Raw genomic sequence first — 25,976 nt, forward strand, 5'->3', positions numbered from 1 at the left:
TTCTTCTTCTTTACAGGTTTTTTAAAGCATCCCTAATGATCTCTGATATCAAAGCGGTATAATAATCTGGAAGAACAAAACTGTTTGCTAATATGTACAATTCCATTTTAACTAATACTCCTTCACATTGGAATAAATGAGAACTGGGGCTAATAAAATGTCTCCTAATCACCACAGGGGAAATGGCTGAAGGTTCTTCAGAACAGTTGTATAAAGGGGTTGCCTGTTCAGCCAGGATTAGAATTTCAATAGGGTTTAATACTGTCTAGGCAGCTGGTTTGTGTTTCCAGATCAATGAGAGAGGCTGGTGCTCTGCCTTAGCAGACCACCAGCTGTAAGCAAGGAGTTCAGTTATGTTTACAAATACATTTCTTGAATGTTGGCATTTTCTTGGAAATTCCTGTTTGTGTCTGTATGATCTGGTTTAACTTTAGAGAATTGCATGCTCAGTCTAATAATATGCCTGTAGTGAATTTGAACCTCCCAAACCAAATTCTTGTTACCCATTGTTGGTTAAATTGTCAGATCTTGACACTGCTCTTTTTATTCCTAAATGGATTCTTACTCTGTGTGGCAGAGTATACAATATGATTTCATTAATGTAGACGCAGAACTGCCAGCAGTAGCTCTCTCTCTTTAAATGACACTTCAGGTCACTCCTGGAATTTTCTGATTCTTCTTCTTAAAGACCATTATCTAGCTGAAATAAACACCAGAGGTTGTTTACTCATGGCGTCAGACTGGGAACTTGCTAAAGTCCATTCCTTAGAGTTTTAGTATGGAAAGAATCCTTGCTAGTTCTCATGTAGCTAGTGACTATTCCTTTTCTGAAGAAGTCCACTGAATATTGAGAATCTTTGAAGTAGTGAATTGTAGGTAACATCTTTAATTAGTTCCCTGGCTTATGATTTAAGGAAACAGGAGAGTAAGTGTTTGCCCTGATCAGTATGTGCTGAGAAAAAAAAGATCAAAAAGAATTCAGTAATGCAATATCTGCAGGTGGCTACATGGAAAGTCTTCTCATCATGTGTCTGGGAAAATTGGCACTACTGGTCTGGTGTGAAGGACAGGAATATCAACAGAGATGGTGTGCGCAGATGTGTAAAATAAGATTTTCATTCCTGAGCTGGAAAGAACTGGTAATATAACCGGCACTTTCTGGTCATCCTGTAACAAGGGTCACAACTCAGCTAGTGCCCAATTGACCTAAAAATGGAGAGAATATTTTCAAGTACATAATGCAGCAGTTGTAGTTTTTGAAGGTAGATTTGTTAAGCTACTGAAAATCCTACAACCACCTCAGACTGAAGATGCTTTTAACCATTTTGCAGGCTAAAAAGCAAAAGTTTACCTTTGCATAATCCACAGTATCTTTGATGGGATTTTGCATAACATGTTAGTACATTTCAGTAATGTCAGTGTTATTTAACACATATGCTTATATATTATTTTGTTGGGGCTAATAAAATTCTCTCTTGAAGGTTTGAATTTTTGCTTCATTGGTATGTGACTGTCATTTTTCTTTCTTCCTTTCTCTTTTTCCTTCAGAACTACTATGGAGCTGCCAAAATGATTCTTTCTGACAATCCACTTGGCCTGACATGCGGAATGGTGTGTCCAACATCAGATCTCTGTGTTGGTGGCTGCAATTTGTATGCCACTGAGGAAGGACCAATTAATATTGGTGGATTGCAGCAGTTTGCTACTGAGGTAGGACTTGCAAATGTCTTAAATTCTTTGTATGTACTATTGAGTATTGCCTGGGGTTACCTTTGTTAATGATTTTTTTCAAAAAAAGTTGATACTAATAAAATTAAAGCGTAGAAAGCTGGAATAATTATCCTTTTTCTTACAGCACACTCAAATGCCTAGAAATGCTTTCATAATGGAGTACATTATAGGAACCTAAGCAACATTATTTGTGAACAAGATGATTCTTTAGACATACTGGTAGTTGAGAAAATTTCTTTTATAATGAAAAATTTATTTCACGTGAAATTGTGGATGTTGCTCCATAATAGATTGTAGGCTGCATAGGGGAAAAGATCAAGTGCAGCTGTATCTGTAAATGCATATTAAGGAGATGTAGAACTGTTTTGGGCATAGGATAGATTCTATAGCAGAATTAATGTGTGTTTGTGCTGGCTTTGAGACAAAGGATAAACTTCAGATGATTTTTTCTTTTTAATGTATTTACTTTATTTATTTTCCAAACCCAAGTAAATACATAGTTTGAGGTTGACCAAAAATACGTGTCCATGTGTATCTATTTATATAGGTAAGATTCACAGTGTATATGTGTAAATTTACTAGCTCATAAAGGTAGGTGCATGCTTTGGCTACTGAAGCAAAGGTTGTTACTTGCTGCTTCACATTAGAAATTCTTTGCATGGATTTTTGTTGAGCTTCTTGTGCATTGCTTGGGATTCTGTAGTTTTAATGCTCCAATTTCTGTCTGAAAGACAGAGGCAACTACTTTTTTGTTAATTTCTTTTGAGGTCATGGAGAATTTTTACCTAACTCAAGGTCTCAGATGGTACCTCATCTGATCTATCTAAAGTAAAATTCTGTAAAAGTGAGGGAGTGATGGCTATATTAAAACCAGCATATTAATGTGTTAGGATTGTATATTTCTATACAGTCCTTAACTAATGTGCTAGTCCCTGTTCTGTATCATGAGCCATTTGGCTGATCTTATTTACAAACACCATAAAATTCCAGTCAAATTTGCAAAGCATGGGAAAAAACCAACTTTGTAGAACAGACCAAAATAGAAATGCAAATCAATCTGGAAGTAACAGATGATGTCTATAAGACCAGTATTTTCCTCTAGTGTCAAGCAAGACTTCCCACTCTCTTCTCAATGGCTGTGGGTCAGGATTGGATATTACTACCTGCTGCTGCTGTTCTCCTTTTATCTGTTTGTATCCCTCTTTTCTTCTCTCCAGGAGACTTGTGAATCTTCTGGAGTGCCTGATAAACTTTTCTGCTAGCTGTTGCTGAATCTTCTCTCCTCTCTGTCATTTAAGTAGTTATCCACTTTGTTTTTCTTGAGATTTGAACACACAAGTGTGTTCCAAGTTCTCATTTACAGGATGAGACTAGAGACGCTGAACTGTGTTAGTTCTGTGTGTATGTTGTATAGTTGGGCTTTATCAGTCAAGAAACACTTTTATTAGCTTTTCTTCTAGTGGCCTTTATTCTGTATATGTAAAAAGCTAGTATTTGTTGCAAAGCAGAAGACTACTCTCCTTAACCCCCCCACAAAACCAAAGATAGAAACCCAAAACCAACCGACCAAACAAAAAAGATTAAACAGTTGGCAAGTAGATCATAAATACAATAGTGAAATATTACTGTTTAGGAATGAAATGAATATCTGTTATAATTTGATTTTTGTCTTCTTTTAGCTCTTATTCTATGATTAATAGAGAGGAATGATGACTTGGTAGATAATGCTAAATATCTGCCATTTTTCTTCAGAAATCTTCAGAAATCTATTATTAAAAAAACCCCAGTGGTAGCATAATGATGGATACAAAAACTGCAGAGGATGAATAGTTTTCAATGTTTCAAGTTTGTTTAAATTATGTTAGTTCCAGGAACTCTAACAGAATAAAATTATGTAGTTTTATATGGCAGTCCAAAAAAAGAACGTTTCAAAAAATGTTATTATCTTTAGTATTTTCATAGTATCTTTTTTTATACATTTAATAGATAAAAAATGTAAAAGAAAAAATTGTTGTTAATAACCTTTAGGTTTACTGCTGCTTAACACGGAATTTGTATGTATTGTAGCACTCTTAATTAGTAATAATAGGCAGTCACTTTTGCAATTAGTACTTTTTAACTTTTCAGTTAAATTTTGCTGTGAAAGTAGGTATAGTTGAAAAAATATAATGGTATGAGTGCTTCCAAGTAAAAATCATTATAAAAATATAGATTACAATATTGAAGAAAATTGTAAGGTGCTAGTGTTCATACAAGAATTGGCCCAGATAGTGTGGTCACAGCTCTACCTGTACAAGTAACTTAGCAAATTGTCTAATTTAGGCATGCAACATGTGTTAATCTTAATGAGAGCTGCATGGTGATTCTCAAGCATGGTGTAATATTTGTCCCACAGGGGCTTATTTACTGAAAACTCCATTGTGCATGAAGCCAGTTTTAGGCTTTTTTTCCCCTCAGAATTAGTCTGAGGATCATACAGTTGATGCATTATGAGAGTGAGCAATATTAAAAGGGCACAACTGCTAGCTGAGATAATAGATAAAATTGCAGTAAAGCAGGAATGTGTATTTAAAATGGAAAATATATGGGTATGACGTGTGCCCGTTTGTGCTTCTGAACAATGACTGATCATCTGTTCATACTGCAGATAAAGCTCCCTAATTGTAAAATATTTGTCTTGCATACGGTAGAACAGTAAAAAAAATGGCACCTTATGCTGCCTGCGTTTCCCTTCTGCCCTTTCATAGTTTTGTAACTATGTTTGGCTCATTCTCAAAGTGAATTGTAATCCAGCCTGAGAAAATGTGGATTTTGACAATTAAATGTTTAAGTGGAAAAAGGGAAATGTCCGTTTGTATTTGTGATGTAGAATGTGTGTACTGGGATGCAGTTACCATGGTAACTGTTGCATCTAGAGAATAACATGGAGTAAATCTCACTATTATAAATGACGAGTGTCAAGCTCAGGTTACACCTGCTACTTGCACAGGTCAAAATTATATTAATGCCTTTATCTGTCTCCTTTGCCCAAGTACTCCAGAATGAGGCAGCATCCATTTTTTGAACACAAGTTCAGTGAAAATATACTGAGATTGCAGTGACAATATAAGCATGAGGTATATGGCTGTCAGTCCCAAAATGAACTAAAATCACTGGTTACTCAGGTACAAGTTCGCAAGCTTGTAGTGAAAATAAGCAAGGTCTATTACCTTATCTGCTGTTGTATTAGTAAGAAACCCTCAAATTATTATGGTTTTGGATAGACTTTATTGAATATAAAGGTTCTTTTCTGTTTCTGTTTAATCATTCTGAATGGTGCAGCACAAGCTAAATAGAAAATGTAATATTTTCATCTCTGCATGCTAGATATAAACACTAGATCATTTGGTACTGTGGCTCTTGTGCCAGTTGCAGTTTGGGTGATTTGTTCCTCTTTGCAGATACAGTCTGACTGCTGCTGCAGCATAAAGAAATTGGAAAGGAAATTTGATATGTGTTTTTCTGAAAAAGAGGGATTGTATGAGCTGGTCTGCTGCTCACCTAGGGACAGCTCAGCAGAGTACCTGTGCTGGAAGGAGTGTTCTGGTGAGGGACCTGAGTGCCTTCCCTCAGCCCACCACAGTCAAGGAAGAAATGTCTTACCTGAGGGATTGCCCTGGAGTGGCACACTGTGCCCTTGGGCTTGGGTTCCTCTTTGAGTTGCCAGTTGACAGCTCTGATCAGTCTGTAGTGCAGCTGTGAGGAGAAGGTGGCTCTCATGGGGCTGCCACCCCTGCAGTAGGATGGCCTTGAGATGCCAGGCTGGGCATCACCACAGGTATGGATACATGAGCTGCATCTGCAAGAGAGGGTTGTTCTGGGGAGCTAAGACACAAGGACAAATATTTGTCCTTTATTTTTCAGCATTAATTTTAATACATCTTTAAGTAATTATATCTTTTAAGTCAAGTTAAAATCCATGATAATAATAAATAAAATTTCAGGCTTGTCTGGAGGGAGTGGTGTAGCTTTCTACAAGAGGTCAGGGGATGAATCTGAGGACTTCTGATTTCTCTGGCCAATGCTGAAAGATTTCCGGATATTTTGGCAAGTTATATACATAAACTTCCCTACAGCTTGTTTTACAGATGTTAAGCATTTTTTTGGTTTTTAATACATTTGCATGAATGTTGCTAAGTCCATTTAGTGGTGGGATTCATTATATGTTGAGATTTGGACTCTGCAATGTCCTAGATCCATGGGGTATCTTAGGACTAGAATATTGGAGGTTTTAAAAGTCTTTAATAAGATGTTTTGGGGCCTAGTTTTGTAAGCACTCACCTATTTCCATAAAATTTTGAAATATTGCAACTTTAGCTCTTAAATTGTGGAAGGAAGATCACAAGCGTTTCATAACTAGCATGTGTCTGTGGAAAAAACTCTTCATGTAGCATCCTGTGCTATCCCCTGTAATTAAATGGAATTAATTGGGTGATCATGTAATTTGACAGCTTCAAGAATGTTACTGTGCATACAATTTGCTTTATTTTGCATTAAAATATGTGCAGAATATTATTTTCTTCTTTAAATATTCCACTGCCTCATATTAATGTAAACCAGCCTACAGATAAATATCCATGGAAACAAGTGGGAAAGTGTGAAACTAGTAAAACTAGTTCCTAAATGTTCCTGATTTCATTGCCTGTATTCTACTGTCTGTGCACTAGTAAAATGTGGTAACAATTCAGTGTATACTGATACATTTCACTCTAAAATTAATCCCAGCTAGATTCTAATGTCTGTATCAGTAACTGGTATCTCACTGCCTTAATGAAGGATGTTTAACTGTAAACCTTACTGATAAACTTATTTCTAGAGCCTTTTAAGCATGGAACCAAGCATTATATGTGAAGAATATAAAGAATTTAGTTATCAAGTCAAAACTCGTATTACTAAAAGGTTAAATTGTCCTTCTGTATGTCCTTCTGAAATTCGTCCTTCTCTGTATATCTTGGATATACAAAGTATGTTTTGATAGTCTCATTTTGTAGGATTAGACAAAAGTATTTCACATTTTAACACTGAGATTGATCTTTCAATCTATTTACTATTTGGTTATACACTGTCATAGTCTAAAAATAATTTTAAGCAATCACGGAATAGAAGAATGGCTTGTGTTGGAAGGGAGCTTAAAGATTGTCTAGTTCCAACTCCCCTGCCTTGGCAAGGACACCTTCCACCAGACCAGGTTGATCAAAGACCCCTCCAACCTGGCCTTGAACACTGCCAGGGATCATGGAATCATTAGGTTGAAAGAGATCTCAGAGATCATCAAGTCCAACCTTTCACCAAGCAACACTTTGTCAACTAAACCGTACCTCTAAGTGCCACACTGATTGAAATTAGATATTTTATGTACTTTAAATTGTATGGAATTTGAGGTAAAAATTCTGAATATCAGTTCTAGCCTGTTTTAATGGTTTAAAATGTTTTGGACTCATTTAAGTCATGCTTACTTTGCCTTAAAATTATTTTCATCTGGTTAGCAAAATGCATTTCTCTGAGTCACCTGCTTCTCTTTGCCAAATGTCGCATCTTTTCATCAAAACATTCTAATACAAGAGTGGTGCAGTGAAGAAAAGAACCAGGATTTTATTACATGAGGCTAACAATAAGCTTTTTCCTATCTGCATTCTCAAAAGCTGCTAAAATGATTTGGCTAAGACTTTCCAGGAAATTTAAACTGGAATCAGTTTCTCAAGAATTGAAACCACTGTAGTTGGCTCAAGTGGGACATGTTGTGGAACCTGAGTATAAACTCATGCTGTGAATTATTTTTATATATTTTGGAATTTTTCTCTTTGAATATTTGGAACATGACCCTTTTGCAGTGAAAGGATGTTTTATTTACAATAGGGAATGCAACAAACTGTTGGATTTCATACTGTAGAGAACCATGCTGTAGAGAGCATTGAGCAAGTGCACTCACACCTTTACACAGTGAAGTGATGCAAATAGGAGAACAATAATATGTTACAAATGTGTGATTCAAGAGAGCGTTTTTTCTGTTGTTGGAACTTGGCTGAATAGATGGCCTGGTTTGGTTTGGTCAAAGTGGAACTCACTTGTGGACTAGGTCTCCATGTTTTATAAACTGGGATATCCTCTTGGAGGATTCTAATGGACATGAGGCATAGGAAGTGGACAGATTCAATGTGGATTTAATTTGAATAGGCCCTAGATAGTGAAGTAATGATAATTGTGTCATATTTGATAAAAAGTTAAGGAATAAATGCCTAATGTTATTAATGTCTGTTATTAATCTGTGTATGAGAGCGCCAGAAGGAAAGGCAGACATGAGGATGATGACTGAGGCTTTTCACTGAGAGACTCTGCTTCAAAATTCATCATTTAGTCTCATTTTCCTGAATTGTTCTTGGTTAAAAAGCCCTGCAAAACAAAGGAAAAACTCCATCCAAATACCAAGCAAGAAATAATTCATGTTTTTGAAGGAAAAGTGGAGAGAAGGGTAATAGTATTAAGTTTTGCCTGCATCCTGAACATAGTCTGAAGAGATTAGAAGCAGAAAGGACAGTTGAATGTAATGTGCCACTGAACACTTGCTTGCCAGTTGCTCATCTATGGCCACCAAAGGATTTATATAGAGGAATTCAGTGATATTTAATTAAGTGACTTACAGTATAGGGAAACTTCACCATGAGGTGATCAAAAATCCTTTGAAATGCATTAAAGCAGTTTGCTATTTTCACACAGTTACCCTGCCAGCCTTAATATGCAAAACTGCCACTGAATTCCAGATGGCAAGATACTGCCACACAAGCTGGCTGAGCTGCATAAAGACAGTTTTACCGTGTTTGCAAATAGGCAGAATTAAAGTTGACCATTCAGCCTGAACTCTGAGGATTTTCTGCATGAGTGCTTGGTTTCTGAAGCACTGCACCACAGTAGTGTGGAACTTCAGTGTAACATTTATTAGATAGGTATGACTATTCAATAATAGATATAAAAATAGTTATGTTAACAATAAAGTAAATTTAGTAGTAAATTTGTTAAGCATATGCATATTCAGTGTGTTAAATATGCACATTAAATATGTGAGTTATATAATTTTTGTTACAGAATAGCCTTTTTAAACAACTATATGAGACTAATGAAAATTTGCTATAATTCAAGCAATTTCTTATGAATATAACAAAGCAGACATTTTAGAAATATCATTGCATTTGGGTTATCATAATCTAGTTTCACAGTTCAATATGAGCTTTTCAGCCTGTGAAATCCATTAATAACCACATTAAACTTTCCCATATTGTATGAATTGTCAGGTTTAAATGATTCTTTCTTTAAAACAATTATCTGTCTCTTGCTTCATGCAGTTTGTTAAACCGCTGTGTCAGTTTACAAAGACTGGGGGAGTTTGACACAGAAATTTTAGAGAGGGAAGGAACTAATCATTGGTTTACCTAGCATGAGTGCTCAAGTGCATATGAAGAAAATGAACATTGATTCAAAATATAAATGAAAAATTCTAATCATGAGTGGAATTACCAAAGTTTAACTTGAAAACCCTTTGCTTCTTGAGTTCTAAGGAAAGTAAAATCTGTTGGTAAGCTTCTAAATAGTTGAAATATGCTATTTATTAAGATGAATGTTCAGTGTATGTATTTCAGAGGACTAGCTAGTACTTAGGGAGCACAGCTCTGCATTGAAATAGGTGGGGAGCGGTGTGGTTTCCTGGTAGTTTCTGAGATTCTACATTGACAGTATTTGTGATATGACTGAGAGTCCCCATGCAGTGTGTTCTTGAATTATTTTTTCTGCTACAAATATGTTCTGCTTGGGTTAAAGATATTTCCCCCTAATGCCTAAAGTAAAAAGAAGATGTACCTGTGCTCTTCCATGCTTCTGATGTTTAGTGGCCTCTAAGGCTGTATGTGTGTTCTTTTTCCTTTTGTATGTCATACAAGACAGAGACTCAATTCCTTTCTCTACAATTTCTCTAAGTGCAGAGGAGACTGAAATCTTGCTTTGGCAATACAGAATATTTCTGCCTTCACCTCTTACCTGTATATCTGAGTAGAAATGTATATCTGTATAGAAATGATTTAATGCAAATCTGAAAAATTATGTGACATTACAATCAGGTTAGCAGCCCATTGCATTGGGTTCTAGAGAAGTACACAACAGTGGGCAGAGATTGTTCCTAAGTGTTTTTAATTGTCAGGAGAGATTGGATGCAGATCATCACCATTGTGCAGGTGAATGAGTAATTGGGGCATAGGGACAACTGTCTAACTTTCAGATGTGTCTGCAGTTTTTGGAAACCCAATCAAAAAGTGGACAACAAATTAAGTAAGTAAGAAATGGAAATCAAGTCCTATAACAATTATCTAAGAGGAGGCATCTAAAGCATAGGGTTAACAATGAAAGTATAGCACTGAAGACTAGGTGTAGTTGCTAAAAAACATTTCAAACCCACCTAAAGTTTGTCACCTACCACCTCTAAAATTCAAGCTATAAGTGATTTTTCCAGGATCATGCAGGATCATCTTGTCTCATGAAGAAGCAAAGCCTCTTTACTGGCACTATAATCCTTTGCATTACTTGCAGAGATATTTTTCTACTAGTAAGAATAATTTGTTTGCAGGGAAATTTTTTGGCATTGCAGAGATTCTCTACCATCTGGCTGACTTTGCATTCCTATTCTGTCACTGGTAGTCTGGATCTGTCTTCTCTGTAAAATTTACAGTAGTGAAAAACCTGACTTCAGAGCTTTTTAAAACAAAAAGACCCATAGATGGACCAAACCCTGCTAATACAACATCCCTCACAAATGCACAGATCATGTCATTTGGAAACCTCTATAATGCTGTGAGTTTGCTATAATATATCAGCTATGTGACAGCACTAGCAGAAGCTTCCATCATGTCAGTCATAATAAAATTTAAAGAGAGAATGGGTTTAACCTGTTGATTATGTTGCTTTTCAGGTTTTCAAAGCCATGAATATTCCTCAGATCAGAAACCCTTCTTTACCTCCTCTAGAAGATATGCCTGAAGCATATCAGGTGAAGATAGCTCTTATTGGTGCAGGACCTGCAAGTTTAAGTTGTGCTTCCTTTTTGGCTCGACTGGGCTATTCAAACATCACCATATTTGAAAAGCAGGAGTACCTTGGGGGCTTAAGGTAATAAAACAATGATAACAAAGCACTGTTTGCAATTATTGTAGAAAGCATAGCAAAAACTGTTGTACATACATAGTTTATGTATGATCACTTGACTTTAGCATAGGAAGAGAACAGAAGATTTCACATCTGTACAAGTCACCTTTTATTTAAATTGTTGATCGTTCATGTTAAAAGAGGTACAGTTGCAGGCAAGCTTTAACTGAAAATCTAGTGGCTATCTCCTATATTTTCTTCATATGACCTAAATTCTAGGGTGTAATTGTTATGATCATGTTAACATATTAGAAAATCACGTCAGAAGACATTTTCCCTTATCCTTAAGGCAAGATTAAGTCCCTGTAGCCCTAGTAAAAGCATGTTTAAAATGCTTTAGGTAGTAATTTCATGGAGAGTTTTTGTTTTAGCATGCTTTCCTGGACTACCTTATGTAAATAAAGGTGACAGTGGCAATCAGCCATCAGTAGATCTGCTTTAGCAGACCATACCATATGGGTGAAATAAACCCCCTGCAATTCAATCTTCAAAAAGTTCAAATACATAAAGGAAGGTACATTTGCAGTTTTGCTCTGTGGTAAACCCTTGGCTAGTATTTCCATGTTGTCAGTCCTCCACACTAGAAAATTAATTTTTGCCAATGCAGTAATGGCTGTGATCAAATCTAGTAGGTTTGTTGGAATCCCTGTGTATGAGATAATTCCGACACTGACTAGTGGATACTAAGCCATTCAAAATCAAAATTAAATTCCACAATGTAAAGTGTGCAAGAGTACAAAATGCATCCACACAATGTGTTTAAAAAATAAAAAATATAATGAAACAGAGAGAGAAAGAAGGGTGATGCACTTACATTTCTTAATGCAGCATCACTGAGATCAATAGAGTTGACACGGTTAATGAAATTGATCCATGATGTCATAATGTCAAATACTTATTCAGTGCTCCGCAAGAAAGAGAATCAGTTCTGGAGAAGTTGAACTGATTACTTGCGTTTTTCCCACTGAGCTTCAGGATTATTTTACCTAATTACCAAGGTGGTAATCTATAGGCATTTAACTGTGAAGCTGTTTCACTTGAACTAGTTACCATAGAGGATTGCAAATTTAGTATGTGAAATACCTATTTACCTGCTCAGTAGCACATGTTATCATAAATACAAGATTAAAATCAGTTTTGTGGCTGTAAAGTAGTCAGAAGTAGTAAGAGGTTTTTAACAAAAAGGCTCTTTTTGGTGACAGATTGGACTCAGGCTGGACTTGACAATACAATGCAGCACTTCCTGCAGCTGCTTCAGTGCTGTAGGACAATGCTAGTTGCTTAGTATGTGCTTGTGTATTTGAGGCAGTGTAGTCTTAAGTTCTTTGTGGTTTAACTTGAATTTAAAATAATGTTTTGCCTGTTGTTTCTCCTAATGCAAAAAGCCTTACACAGAGTTTTGTCTGTTCTCTTAGTATCCTTAATGGTTGAGGAGTGTATTTTTAAATGTATTTCTTTTTTTTGAGTTTAAACATGTATTAATCAAGGTCAAATTTGACTTCCATTCACTGTAGAAATGCTCATGTGTGGTTTAAGGGCATCAATTCCTTTTGTCCTTACTTTAATCTTGAAACAGAAGGGGAGCTGGCCTGTGGCAGCAGTCATCCATTATTGCATTTCTAGGTCTTTGCATCACGTCTTTTAACAAATTTAAGTTATTGATGAGTGTGTTTTCAAGGCTTCATAAACTGTTGCAAATTGCTAAGAAGACCAAATCTATTTGTATTTGGAATCAGCTGTTTATAATGGCAGTGTTTTTGCTTTCTTAAAGTTTTTTCCAATTGTTTTTAATTAGGATGTTTCTTGCATCATTGCTAATTTTCATAATATTGTGACACTAGAAAGGTGTCTAGTGATTGCAATTCCTGTGGTGGGATATTTAAATATAGCAAAAATCTGTGCTTCTCTGAACGTGTCTGGATTTTCATATTTATGGGCAGGTTTTCCTACGTTTCACCAATTGTCCAAAATTTATGCTTTATAGTACAGTAGGCATGAGCACACCATGCTCTTGCTTAGAGAGCGTGAACAAGCTTTACTACTTTTGCTTCTGTCTGTGCCACTGCTTTACAATGTACCAAAGTATTTCTCTTCCTAGGCCAAAGAGCTGTCCCTTGAGCAGCAGTAATTTGAGGTCTCTGAGAAACACCAGGCACCTGTCCAAGCACCTCTGACTTGGGTCAAATTTGAGGTTGATGTGGATTTGTAGGACACTGCATCCCTCCTCCATCTCTGCCCCATTTCCTTTTCCCCTCTGTCTCTCCATTGCAGAGTCAGAGACCATCTGCTGCTGCTGAAAGAAATTGCATCAAAATTATTGATGTAGAGTTGACTTTGATAAAATGCCTATTTTCATAGTTAATGTACATGCATGTGGGTATGCCTCACAGCATAAAACTAAGTGTTTAATAAGAGCAAAAAAAAGTGTTTACAAATTCTGACCGTGATGTAACAGCCAGTGGTGTTCTGGGAGCACGTTGTGGAGACATCATAGGTGACCTGGAAAATAGAACTTTCCTCTTTTTTGATTAGATTTCTTTATTGAATCTCTGTTGCAGAATCATATTGATACATTAGTTTCTGCCTCAGACACCTTTATTTAGCATGACCTGTGAAAGTTGTATTGACACATTCATTATATCTGATATTTACAACACTTCTCATTGCACACTGGTCAAGAAAGGTGTAAAAAAGGCAGTATTAGAACTAAGGAAGAACACCAGTTTCTTATCAATATAATTGAAGTTGATGTAACTTAAAAGAAATAAAACTCTTCTGGCCTGATGCTGAAGATGTGTGGCCAATATAAATATGTAAAATAAGCTGCAGTGAATCTCTTGTGCCTCTGCTTTGTTATGGATATTACAGATTCATTAATTTGAAAACAGATTAGACCGTTTGAAGCTTAGAAGTATCTGGGGAGAAGCGTTTACTTTTCTGCATATTTAGATTTTTTATCTTCATTGAACAAAAGTATCTAAAATATAACTTCACTGTGTTTATCTGCAACATGTTTTACTGGAGATAAATATATGTATATAATATATATTATATATATATATTTTATATATATATTACACATATATAAGATGTGTATCAGTAGATATAAACTGAGACTCTATACTGGCACTGCAGTTTTTCTCTTCTGTGATTCTGGGAACTTGAAGATGTCATTCTTAATCTTCCCCAGGAGGAAAAAATGCCAGCTAATAAACATTAAGTCAAAAAACCCCCAAGAAATCAACAGCTGATAAAGTGTTTGTCCATCCTGAAAAATAATTAAAATTTTATGAAGTAGAAATGGAGGTAGATTTTTAAATACTCTAGCTCAAAATAGCATATGTACCACTTTTAAAAAGTTGTATGGGAAATTTGATACACAAGTATTAGATAGCTTAATGAAAGATTGCTATGTCACTTTGCTTTCAGTAGCCATGAGGTCTTTTTTTAAATGGGTATCCTACGCTTGGCGTTGTGTATTCTGGTGAACAAAAGGAATGGAGCCCAAGTCCTTTAGAATTCAAACATAACAAATGTTAATTAGTCACCTACAAGAGTAGGCAGTGTTGGCCTCAAGGTACTGCCTTTCTAGCCTATATTTTTAGCATTGGATGAATAATGCTTTTTTGTCACTCTAAAAATTAAAAAAAGTCAAGAGTCACACTTCAGCACATTTCCATTCACATATGTCAAAATTAACTAAGGTATATCGTAAGTATTTTAGCAAATAATAATAAGTTTAAAAATAATATTTTCCTAATAGTTACAAGCTTTTTTTTTGTTTTGTTTTAGTACATCTGAAATCCCCCAGTTCCGTTTGCCATATGATGTAGTGAATTTTGAAGCCGAGCTTATGAAGGATCTTGGAGTGAAGGTAATGAAAAATATATCCTGCCTATGTATAGCTCAAAAAAAAAAAAAAAGAGAACAAGAACTCTGCCAAAGATTAACAGCAAAATGTCATGCACATTAGTAAAGAACGATTAAAAGCTATGCTAGACAGAGGCAGGAAGATGCTTCCTCTTGCTCAGGGCATTTGTCTGTCTCCTGTCTGAATGCCACTAGTTTGGAAAAGGGCAATCAATAGTTCTCATCTGGAATGCCTGCATGTGATTAATTGTCTGTAAGAAACAAATTCCTAAATTGCTTTAGGGGTTCAATGTAGCTATTGGAATGATTTGATTTTTTTTAATCAAGTTTTTTTCATGCAAGTTTGGCACTACTTAAACCATTCATATTTGATACTGCTTTTGTTCCTTCTCCCTGAGTTTTTTTTCTAATGGGTTATCATATAGTCTTGCATCCAAGTTAATCTTATAATAAAATGTATCAAATTGAAGTGTTAACATGATCATCTGTTACAAACAATAACAATCTATTCAACTTCTTGGAAAGCAATAGTTATGCATTATTCTGTTAGATAAATGTGTGTTGTTTATAGATAATGGGAACAGCAATTTATTGTAATTTAAGACTTGAGCTGAAGATTTAGATAGTATTTACAATTGTTGCACATTTTAATAGAAGTTACAAACGTACCGCTGGATCAAATTTTTAAGTACCAGGAGAGATACTTTATGTTTAACATTACTAACGCCTTACGTGAAGCAAGAAATTGTTGGATTAAATTCTTTCATGTTGATTCTTTTTGTCAAAGTAGTAGACTTTTGTCACAAGACCTGAGTGAGAACATTGTCCTGCTTAGGTTTTTTAAAACTGCTTAGGTTTTTTAAAAATGCTAGTAAGATGCAAGATGAGGTTTTAAGTGCTACAGGTCTGTTTTTCTACTTTTAAGTTCCCTTTGCAACCCTCAAAAAGACTGACAGAATGGAGGTTTAGTTAGGGATGGTGTTAAACAGAGCGCTGAGACACCTTTAGACAGAACTGCTGGGCATAGACTGCTGGGACTCCCCTGCCAGCCTCAGTTCCCAGGGCTCTGTGTTATGACCAGGTCTCCAGAATGGACTGATAGAGCCACCATGTCGTCCTGACCTGCAGGTCCTCTGTGCTTCTGGAGTGCAGCAGAGAATCTCAATGTAAATTTGTTTCAAAGCTCTGCCATTGGTTAGCAATTGACCCTTTGGCAAGCTGGTTAAATAAGTACCTTAGCTTTATGCCTCTACAAGCTGGAAATATTTTCTGGTGTTTACTTAAAGCATTTCAAATCTGTGGTGGAAGGTGCTGTGTTGTGTAATGCTCAGTAGTGCTGTTTATTCAAGTAATTCCACTGAAATTAGTAAGAATTAGTCAGCTGGATAAGGATTACAGAGCTAGGCCCTAGAAGTATTATGAATCCTCACATAAAATAGTATTGCTATTTAAATTCCTTCATTAGGTTTTCATAACATATGTACACAACAGGATAAAAAAATGTAATGACAATTTATGGAATGTCTTTTGTTGCCAGTGAGGATGGAGTCTGTATTCTTATAAGGATTGCAATAGTACATGACTTTTCACTTCTGATAAAATGTATACTAAATCTCCAAAGAAAAGGTAAGTCAGTGTTTTAAGTAGTGTAAATTGTATTTTACCTCTGCCTTTTTTCCTCACCGACCTGAAAAGTATACTAAATAAAATATAGGCAGATTGAATAACAGACAAGATACACAGTGACTTGAAGGCTAAACTGTTAAGATCACAAAGTAGAGAGCTTACACAACAGCACTGCATTTTGTGAAGTAAAATCACATGTGATATAAAAAACCTGAGGGAAAACATTCAGGTTCAGAGAGTCTAAGATGTGGAGATAAAAAACACACGTACCTATGTCAAGAAGTATGAAATATCAGAAGAGGAATTGCATGCACTTTTTGTGCTCAAAGGCCTTGGGGTTAGGAGTGATGAACAAAAGGTATGTGTATCTCCAGTTGCATGACCTCTGCACAGGCACTGCCGTCCTCGGTTTCCTGAGCATGCAGAGAGCAGCATTCGCTGTCTCACACTTACAGCTCCTCTAGGTGCTCAGCCTGGCCAGTGGCTGCTCAGAGCAGGATTAGTGTGGAGAATGGCTCCAGAAAAAAAAATAAAAATGCAGCTTTTGCTTCTGGAAGCAAAAAGCAATTGATCAGGAACAAGTGTAGATTATTGGACATCAATTACTGCACTATGGACACTGTTTCTTGTCTAAATTAGAATTAACAATTGCAAGTCTAAATCAAAACTTACGTAATTCGTTATTTTGAAAACCTTTGTTAGTTTACCATGCAGAATGTGCTGCTTCATTATAATTGAATTTTTACCAAGCAATTTTTAATTGTTTCAGATAAGTTTTAGGAAAGGCCTTGCAGTGGACGGAATGACACTCCATACCTTGAAAGAAGATGGCTATAAAGCAGTCTTTATTGGAATAGGTAAGAGCTCATGGTCCCATGCTTTGTCATACTGAAATTGAAGGACTGCCTAGGAATAAACTTTCTATCTTTGTTAATAACATGATGGGAGAAAGCTTTTATTTGTTGCATTATGGAAGTATGGAATATAAGAAAAATTTTTAAATCAGGAAGCTAAAATTAGTGGCCTTAATAGGATTGCTAAAATTTTCAGATTTATATTACAGATCTTGAAGTAATATGTAAATGTAGCCGAACGGGTTGATTTATTGTTTGTTTAGATAGTTTAAAAGGGATGAACTAAAAATTTGCTTGTAATTAATTGCCATATTGGCCTAGAGCGATACACAAGTTTAGTTTTCAATTTTTGCAAACAGCTTACTACACCCACACAATTACTGAGTCTATATGTAAGCCAGTGATATCATGCTTGGTTGCTTTTTTTCTTTCATCCGTATAAAATGTGCCACATCCTTCAGATGGGCTGTAGTGAAATGTACTTATGGAGTGGGTTAACAAAATAAGCTGATTTTGACTTGCACAAAACTGCCATCATAGGTCTGTCTTCTCTCATATACAAGAGAAGTCCTGCACCTCTCTGCTGTTTGAATTATCACTTCTTTTTAATGTTAGATTAGAATTATTATCCATTTACAATTATTTTGAAGTACAGCTGGACCCATTGCTGCCATATGATAGGCATGTTGAGCAGGCATTGTCTACAGTTGGTATGAGGCTTAATGCTCTTTATTGATCTAGATGTTGCCTAAGTGAACATAATAGGAAACAAGTTGTCCAACTGTTCCTCCTTCCTATTATTGATTACAGAGATGTAATTCTTAGTACAACGACAACTGTTGTTTACCATCTGGTTATGCAGTATAATAAGCTTTGCAGGTCTATTCTGTTGTGTAATGATAGCACAGAGTGTTGTGATTTATGTAATCCTAAATCCTCACATTATTAGGGAACTTCCATGTAAAGGAATTCTGATGTATCATATTTTGATGTAATTTTATATGAGGCAAATGGTGTGACTTATATTTTTTATTGTTTTCATCTGTGTCTTTCAAACCACATTGCACAATCTCACCAATGATGAATTAATTCATAAGCATTTGTTTTCTGTGAGTCTAGCACTTAGGAAAAAATTCTCAGTCATTTTTTTTTTTAACATCAGCATCATTCCTCTGCATTTCTGACTCAGAAGCTTAGAATAACAGTTCAGTTTAGTGTCAGCAAAAATGACCACTGAGCACTTCACATAGAATTGGAGTGTTTGGTTTATGGATCTGGGTTTATTTTCTGACCTTAATAAAGCTATGCTAATAAAAATATTTTTGGTTAGAAATATATTTATCTCTGTATACCTACAGAGAACATTTTTCCATACAGATATTAGGTAAAGGGACACAGCCAGAGTTTTAATAAACCAGAGAAGGTATCTGAAGCATAATTCTCCTGTAAAGCATGTGTTCATTGGCTGTACTAGGAAACAGAGTGTATGAATGCTAATGAAGGATTATGTGTACCTGCAAAGTTTTGTTATTGGACACTACCTTGCATTTATGATGCCCTTTGTGTACCCCTTGCCTGCCTGTCATCTCACTTTTGCAGTACTGTGTAAGCCACTGGGCAGTAAAGTGGCCTTGCATACTGGCAGGGAGAGGGAGAGGACATGCTGTGGGGTTGCATATTTGTGGACTTAACAATATTAATGCAATAGAGCACTCATAAGCTATCAGCAACAGCCTTTTCTCCATAATGAGTCTGAACTGCATTTCTTTTTGTGTTCTTTGCCTACTGAGCAAACATATTCAATGAAATACCACATTTGAACATTCTCTGAATCATAGGGGTAAAATAATTATGGAGCTACTTACATAAAGTGGAAGATTTATTTTTTGTTGTAATTTGCTTCAGAATATATTTGTACCTTGATGGAAAAGAAATGTGGTAGTTTTAAATTTTCCCTATTAGTGGAAAAAAGAAGTAAGTGAGTATGTAAAAGAAAATTGAATCCCTGATTGGATGAGTACAATGTGAGAGGACTTTTTTGCAGCAATGTGATTTTTGAAGAGTACACCTTTAGTCTTGCAAATGAGTTGGAATTCAAGATTTGCTCAGTTGGGATTGTACAAAAGTCCATGTGTGATTCATGAAACAGAAGATCACTTGTAAATAACCAGCTACCTGAGGGCAGGTGGAGTTGCAAAGAGAACTTTGAAAACTGTTTTTTACACAGTTATGCATCAGGGAAAATCTGTTGCCTGTGGGAATATTGTGTGTGGTAGGCAAAGTGCCCTCCACTGCAGGTTCTATCAATGGTAAAACACAATGACTGAGGTTTGAGCATTCTAGCCAGTGACCATGTTGAAGAGAAATGAACAGCAAAGGCTTTTGGTGAGAGCTGTTTGGACAGGTGTTAAATGTGTGCCCTAATCAGCTGTTGGCAGCGTTTCTGACATGAGACCTAAAGAATTCCTAAGTTCACAGAAGGATACAGGTTAACAGACTTATTTGAAATGAATAGTAACAAAAAAGTGTGCTTTGCTTCAATTCTTTGCTTACTGAAGCATTGAGGCTACGATGGTTTATCTTAAGGGGAAAGATGCTCTCCAGCCAGTAGGTCTGTTACATTTAGTCACTGTCTCAAAGCTGAGAAAAATACCTTGTACTGGACTTGAAAACAAGCAGGTGGCCAGTATATGTCACCAATATTTGACAACCTCTGGGGTCTCAGTGTGAGTCACACCTTACCTCCATCTTACCTTTCCCAATTAGGCTGTGAAGACTGATGTGAAATTTGGGGTTATGAAGGCCTATGTTGAACTAGGAAAGACTAAATCGTAGAAAAAGCTTTCACAGTTACCTGGATAAGTAGTAAGGATCCAGCCAGGCAATGGGAATTTAAGAAATACACCATGCTTCTGGTTTTATCCAGCAGTCACAATTTCAGATTACAGCAAACACAAGTATTAGGGGATAGTCCGTGAATCTCAGTTTCTTACATCAAAGTTAATAATAGACAATGGTATGCGTGATAATTTTAAAAGGAACAAAAGGTAGCAGCTAAACAATATTCTTGGAGTCTCTACTGTGTGTTTTTTAGTTTTTTTTTTCATTTTATTTAAGTAGATGCTATTTGTAAACTTAGTCTTATTTTGTTGGGCAATTGAAAATGTTAATTAAGAATTAGAGATGAAGAATTAGTTCTTAAAGTTTTCATCTTAGAATTACAATTCTCTTCAGTTACAAAACTTTTGGCTTTGTTTTGTTACTCACAAACATTAATTAATAGGAATTAAGTCTCCCAATTTAACTGTCAAAGTTTTCAATCCAACCTCGAAAAGTAAGCATAGGAAAAAAAAATCCTATCCTGTCCTGATTTGAAAGATTACTCAATGTATTCTGCTTTTTGATAAGAAGGGTTTGTGAAGAATTTGTGACTGAACTGACAAATCAGTTTGAAAATTTTGCTTTAAGAAAAAAAAGTCTCGCATCAGTTGCTGCCTTCTGTAAACACTGTAGAGACTCAGAGCAACAGAGAATAAGCATGCTGAGAGCAAAAGGAGAAATCAATGGAGGGGTGAGGGGCTAGAGGAGAGAGCACATGGTCCTCAGAGACAGCAGAAGAAGGCAGCCAGGGCTATCCTGCGGGGAACAGAGCAGTCTGAACGCTTTGTGTTGCTGTGGCTCTTCATGGATTTTCAGAGTGGAATATGATTTTTGCCAATAAGAAAATCCAAAACAAAACACGTGTATGTGTCTCTCATGGCTATCTGGGCAAATGCAGAAATACCAGGCTTTTATTCCTCATCTTACTAGAAGTTCAGCTGTCTTCTTTGGAAAACAGGATTCTGTTATTCTGTCTTTTAAGACTCCACAAAGCATTTCAAATCCTTTTTGAAAAAGAAAATACATAGGAGTTTCTTTGTAGAACTACTTAATTGAATAAAAATGAATGAACTAAATATTTAAAGGACATTCTTCATGCGACATTCAAATGACTACATGGAAATGCTGTCACCGTAGACGTATTTTCTGCAGACTTTTGCACAAACCTCTAGCCTTATTCTCTAATATTTTTTCATAACATTTACATTCTCCTTAGAGAATATCAGATAAAAATATATCCTGAAATATTGTTTTATTTGGTAACCTTTTAAGAAAAATCCGAAACTCTCATTCCCAGAAATTGCTTAAACACTTTAACTTCAGTGTTTGTAGATTTAAAGTTGCAGCACTAAGTTTCTACTTAACTTCTCGTTGAGTAATGAAGATTGCTTGTTTATTCCTCCATCTTCTGCTGCTGAATTGCTGTGAAGTTAGTTTTTAAATACTGTGAAATGGTGGGTTAGGTGAGTGTACCAAGTAAATCTAAGCAGATTGTTGTTTGAATGTATTCTAAATGGCGTATCCTGCTTACAAGGGTTAAAACTGTACATAAAAAAAAAAAAGAAAATACGTGAAACACCTTGTGGAGTGAACCTTTGTCATAATTGCAGTAATTCATAGTTAATTAACATCACATTCAAACAATGGTATAATAAGATCATGTCATTGATTGGAGTGAAATTGCACACACAGGAAAAAAAAAGGATTTTAAAGTACAAGCATTAATGTACCTTGTTTTAAAAAAAACTCTGTGAGATTGATTTACTCTCTCTTCCCCAAAAAGTAAGTAATCTCCTCATGGCTGTTATTATCTTCTGATTAACTATGCAGTGCCACCTGGTGTGCAGATGGGAGGACTATTACACATCAAGAGCTCTGTTCACACCCACCCACACAGATATAAACCTACATGGCAAAAAGTGAACAGATGTTCATTTTGCTTGTGCTATAGGAAAAAATTGTGCATCGTACTCCTGATTCATAAACTAAATTTGGAGGACATGAAATCTGCATATGGGGCCCGTAGGCCCATGGCCAGCACCGACATTTATGGAGGAAATATGTCATGTTCAAAATAGTTCTCATTTCAGGTTGTGAACAGACTCTTATTTGGTTGCTTCTCTGGTTTTGGTTTACCTTGTATTTCTGAGTTTTCTTTTTCTTTTCATCTGCAATTTTGCTTACCTCCTCCAAAGGAGGAGTTTAGAGACAGTTATTTGAAAATATATCCGGGATTTATCTGTTAGTTGGTTGCTTTTCAGAGTTGATTTGTGTTTCATGGTGTTTGTGATGTTGTGGGAGGCTGTTAGGCCTCTTGGTGAAGAGCTGTTTGTCTCAGTGGTAATGTGACAAGTCGTGTAAATGGCAGTGCACCTTGGTGAATGATAGAGCTTTAGGACAGGCATTGTGCAGCCTTAGGCTCTTAGGATCAACAGCTGTGTTGTTGGAGGTTTTTTCTATTGCTTTGTATTATTTTATAATTTCATAAATATTTTGACACTTCATAGATTATATAGGTTTTGCTGCAAGGAAGCCAAAGCCTAAAGACAGGCAGATGAAAGACAACAACTAAGGGAGGAAAATAATACCTTGGAAGGTCATGCAGGAAAGAATGATGTTGTTGGAAACATGATCAGCTAGATACTCAAAATAAATGTGTGCCTGGCATAGTTTCTGGGTTTATTTCATTGCTCCTTGTAGACAAGGGAAATGACTGTATCAGGATCTTGCAAACTTTAAGTGCTTTTCACCAAGGATTTTAAATGGTGACAACAATGGCCTTTTAAGCATTGGTATCCATATACAGTTGAAGATATTAAAGGCTACACAACCAGGGAAAACACTTGAAATAGTATTTTTTTATTGCAAGCTGACATATTCAAATTCATGTATCTGCAAAAAGCTGTGAGCCTTTGGTATTAGAAATAATGAGAATGAAATAATCGAGATGAGTCATGAAGTCAGAGTACTTTGAAGAGTTTGAAGAACAGCAGTGGTGAAGAGCAGTGGCAGGATTTGGGCAAAGCTAATTCAAAATATTTCATAATTGCCTTACAGCCCCTAGACTAATATTAGAATTAAATTTTAAAAATATTTTTAAAATAAAGATTGCATGCAAAGGCCAGTGATAGATGTGTTTGCACTTTGTACAAAACAGGATCAAAACTTCACACTGAACTGCAGCTGCCTGAAGGGAAGTCCCAAGGAAGGTCTGTGCAAGTCTGTGCATTCAAGTACAGGAGTTCTTTATAACCTGCCTCCTGGAGAGCCTTAAGCTCATGGCTCACAGCTTGGAGAATAAATGCCTCCTTCTTTAACACTACATTTCTTGTTTCATGATGTCCCATGTGAATAATATTCTAAATGAGTTATACAATCAGTTAGTTCTAATACAAAACTTGTTCATCTTTATTATTGTCTGCTACTCTTTAATCTAAAAAGCATTGTTATTAAAAACCAAATAGTTACATTTAAAAAGGAATTCTGTGAAAGAACATGTTCTTCCATGCTACAGCATGGAATAATTTGAACTTGCTACTATTCCCAATGCAGCATCTTTCCTGGAGACCAACCATGTACATCAATCCAAGAATTTTTATGCTTGAGGCATTTTTTCTACTATTGGCATTTGTAGTAAACTGTTATTTCAGCTCTTTAGTCCTCGGTGCTGCTCTGGATATTGGTGGAATATTCCTCTATGTACATCGGAAGCACTAGGCAGTTGAAAGCTTTTAGGTCTAAGATTCACAAAACAGCTTCTTTATTATTAATAGTCTTAGGACACTTTCAAAAAATACTAATAAACTGCCCTTGGGCATCCTTGTGATATTCACTTGTAAATTACACAGATTTTTCTGCTCTTACTTACTTATCTTTCCTACCAAAACACTACTGAGCATAACAATCTCTCCTGCATATGTTTTACAAAACATTCTCCTGTCTTTTTCCATGATGCTGGACAGTCTGCCTGAAAAACTGACAATCTAAATATAATAACAAAATAAATTTTATTCTTATTGTTTTAAGAGTAATTTTTCTCATATTTTAGAGAATTATGTAACCTAACATTATTCAGCACTTTTTAAAATTCAAGTATATATTTTAAAGCATTTTTGTTTGAGGTGTATAAAAACAGAAAAACAAAATGGTGATGTATTTTCCTATTTTGATGTTACACACTTGAATGCTTTACCCCTAAAGGAAAGAGCTGTCCTTGCTTGCCTGTTGTTTCCGAAAGTTCACTCCATGACTCAGTTACTTTTATCCTTTAGATGTGTAAATATTAATTGTGCTGCCATCTTTTTACTTCCACATTAATACTCAGAGACAGAATGAACAACCTCCTAAAGTGCAGTTTGTGAGTTGATCCATATCCTTTACTTCAGCTGAGCTCTCTGGGGTTTTTTTGTAAGAAAAGTGTATGTGGTTCCAGATGGGTTTAATGCAATGAGACACTTTATGAAACATTGTTCTACCTGATAGTATAGGAGGACTGCCATAATACAAAATCTAAATAAGAGCTTTAGAAATTCCTTACTTTCCTAAATCTTGTTTGCAAAAGATAAATACACTGGGTAAAAAGTTAGGCATGTTGCGTTTAATTTTTTTTTAAGATTATACACAAATAGAGTATCTCAATCTCACTTAGTTAGTGCCACTTATTGGTGAGAAGATGAGATGCAATTTTTTGTGTTAATGAATAAAGTTTTAAGCAGTCTTCCTGTCATATTTATGTCTCATAAATATAATGTTCCTGAATTCATATGCCTTTCACTGCCCACTCAGCAACGGATGTATCCCCTTGTTGAATTCAATTGACAAAGTTAAGACGAAACTGGATTTGTTCTGTGAGTTTGTAGTACAACTTGAAAGAATTTTAGAGATGGCTTTAGTAGATCTTCTTGCTCTGTCACTTCTCGACTTCATGAGAGTGGTGCCTTGAAAGCCACTGCTGGGCATGGGCAGGGCTCAGGGCTTCCATCTGACCGAGGGGATGTTTTATACTTCTCAGTCCTCTGCCTCCCTTTTCATCATTGCTCAGGAGTCAGGCCTTTGTTGGTTTAGGAGCAGTGTGATATCATCAAAGGCAGTTACCTCGTTTTGGGGGAAGACCCTGGCGGTGCTTGAAGCCATTTTTGGTTCTTCATTTTCCTTGGAGCACACGTAGTAATGATTCTGTTTCTGGGTGGATTCACAGTCTGAGGGCCTTTGGAGTCCTGTAATGGCCTGCAGTGTGTGCCCAAGGGCACCCCTCACCACTGCCTTCAAAGTCAACACATTAATGGGAAAGCTTTCCTCTTCCGGAAGCATTTTTAAGTGTATTGTCCAATGCAGCAGCCTCCATCGTCCGGGAAGGCACATCCTCTGCCCTTCATTAGTTTAATGCCATGGACATTTTTATAGGGAGCAAATATCTGAAAAGAAAATTGTACATGTGCACATTAAAAAGTAATCTTTAACTAAGCTACAGAAATGTTTATGCTGCTGTGTCCCTGCTTTTGCATATATGCTGATTGTCCAGGCTTTTGGACCACTTGCTATGGTCATGAAACTTGAAGGTTGTTTTCTTACTCTTCTAATCTATACTTTTCAGATAGGCCTCTTATATCATTGCTTTTAGAATGAAATTTAAAATAGCTATGCAAATGCATATATTTATGAATGCAAAATGAAAGGTTAAGAGGCAAACAAATATTTCTCTGGGTTTATGTGATAAGTTTGTGTGTTCTATAGATTTGAGGTCAACTTTGTCATTCCTTGTGCATGAAGTCATATAGATAGTCTTCTGGGTAC

The 25,976-nt window shown here is 36.0% G+C and overlaps 1 protein-coding gene across 2 annotated transcripts in view; it reads left to right on the forward strand.

The window, feature by feature from the left end:
* DPYD (dihydropyrimidine dehydrogenase) overlaps positions 1 to 25,976 on the forward strand; it is a 329,324-nt gene that overhangs the window by 97,614 nt on the left and 205,734 nt on the right. For both annotated transcript variants that reach the window (XM_063165647.1, XM_063165648.1), the window contains exons 5-8: positions 1,549 to 1,710; positions 10,721 to 10,917; positions 14,746 to 14,827; positions 17,219 to 17,306. In XM_063165647.1, the coding sequence (XP_063021717.1) occupies positions 1,549 to 1,710; positions 10,721 to 10,917; positions 14,746 to 14,827; positions 17,219 to 17,306 (529 nt within the window). The remainder of the gene's footprint in view (positions 1 to 1,548; positions 1,711 to 10,720; positions 10,918 to 14,745; positions 14,828 to 17,218; positions 17,307 to 25,976) is intronic.

Source organism: Melospiza melodia, chromosome 11, assembly GCF_035770615.1.
Source record: "Melospiza melodia melodia isolate bMelMel2 chromosome 11, bMelMel2.pri, whole genome shotgun sequence".
Taxonomy (NCBI): domain Eukaryota; kingdom Metazoa; phylum Chordata; class Aves; order Passeriformes; family Passerellidae; genus Melospiza; species Melospiza melodia.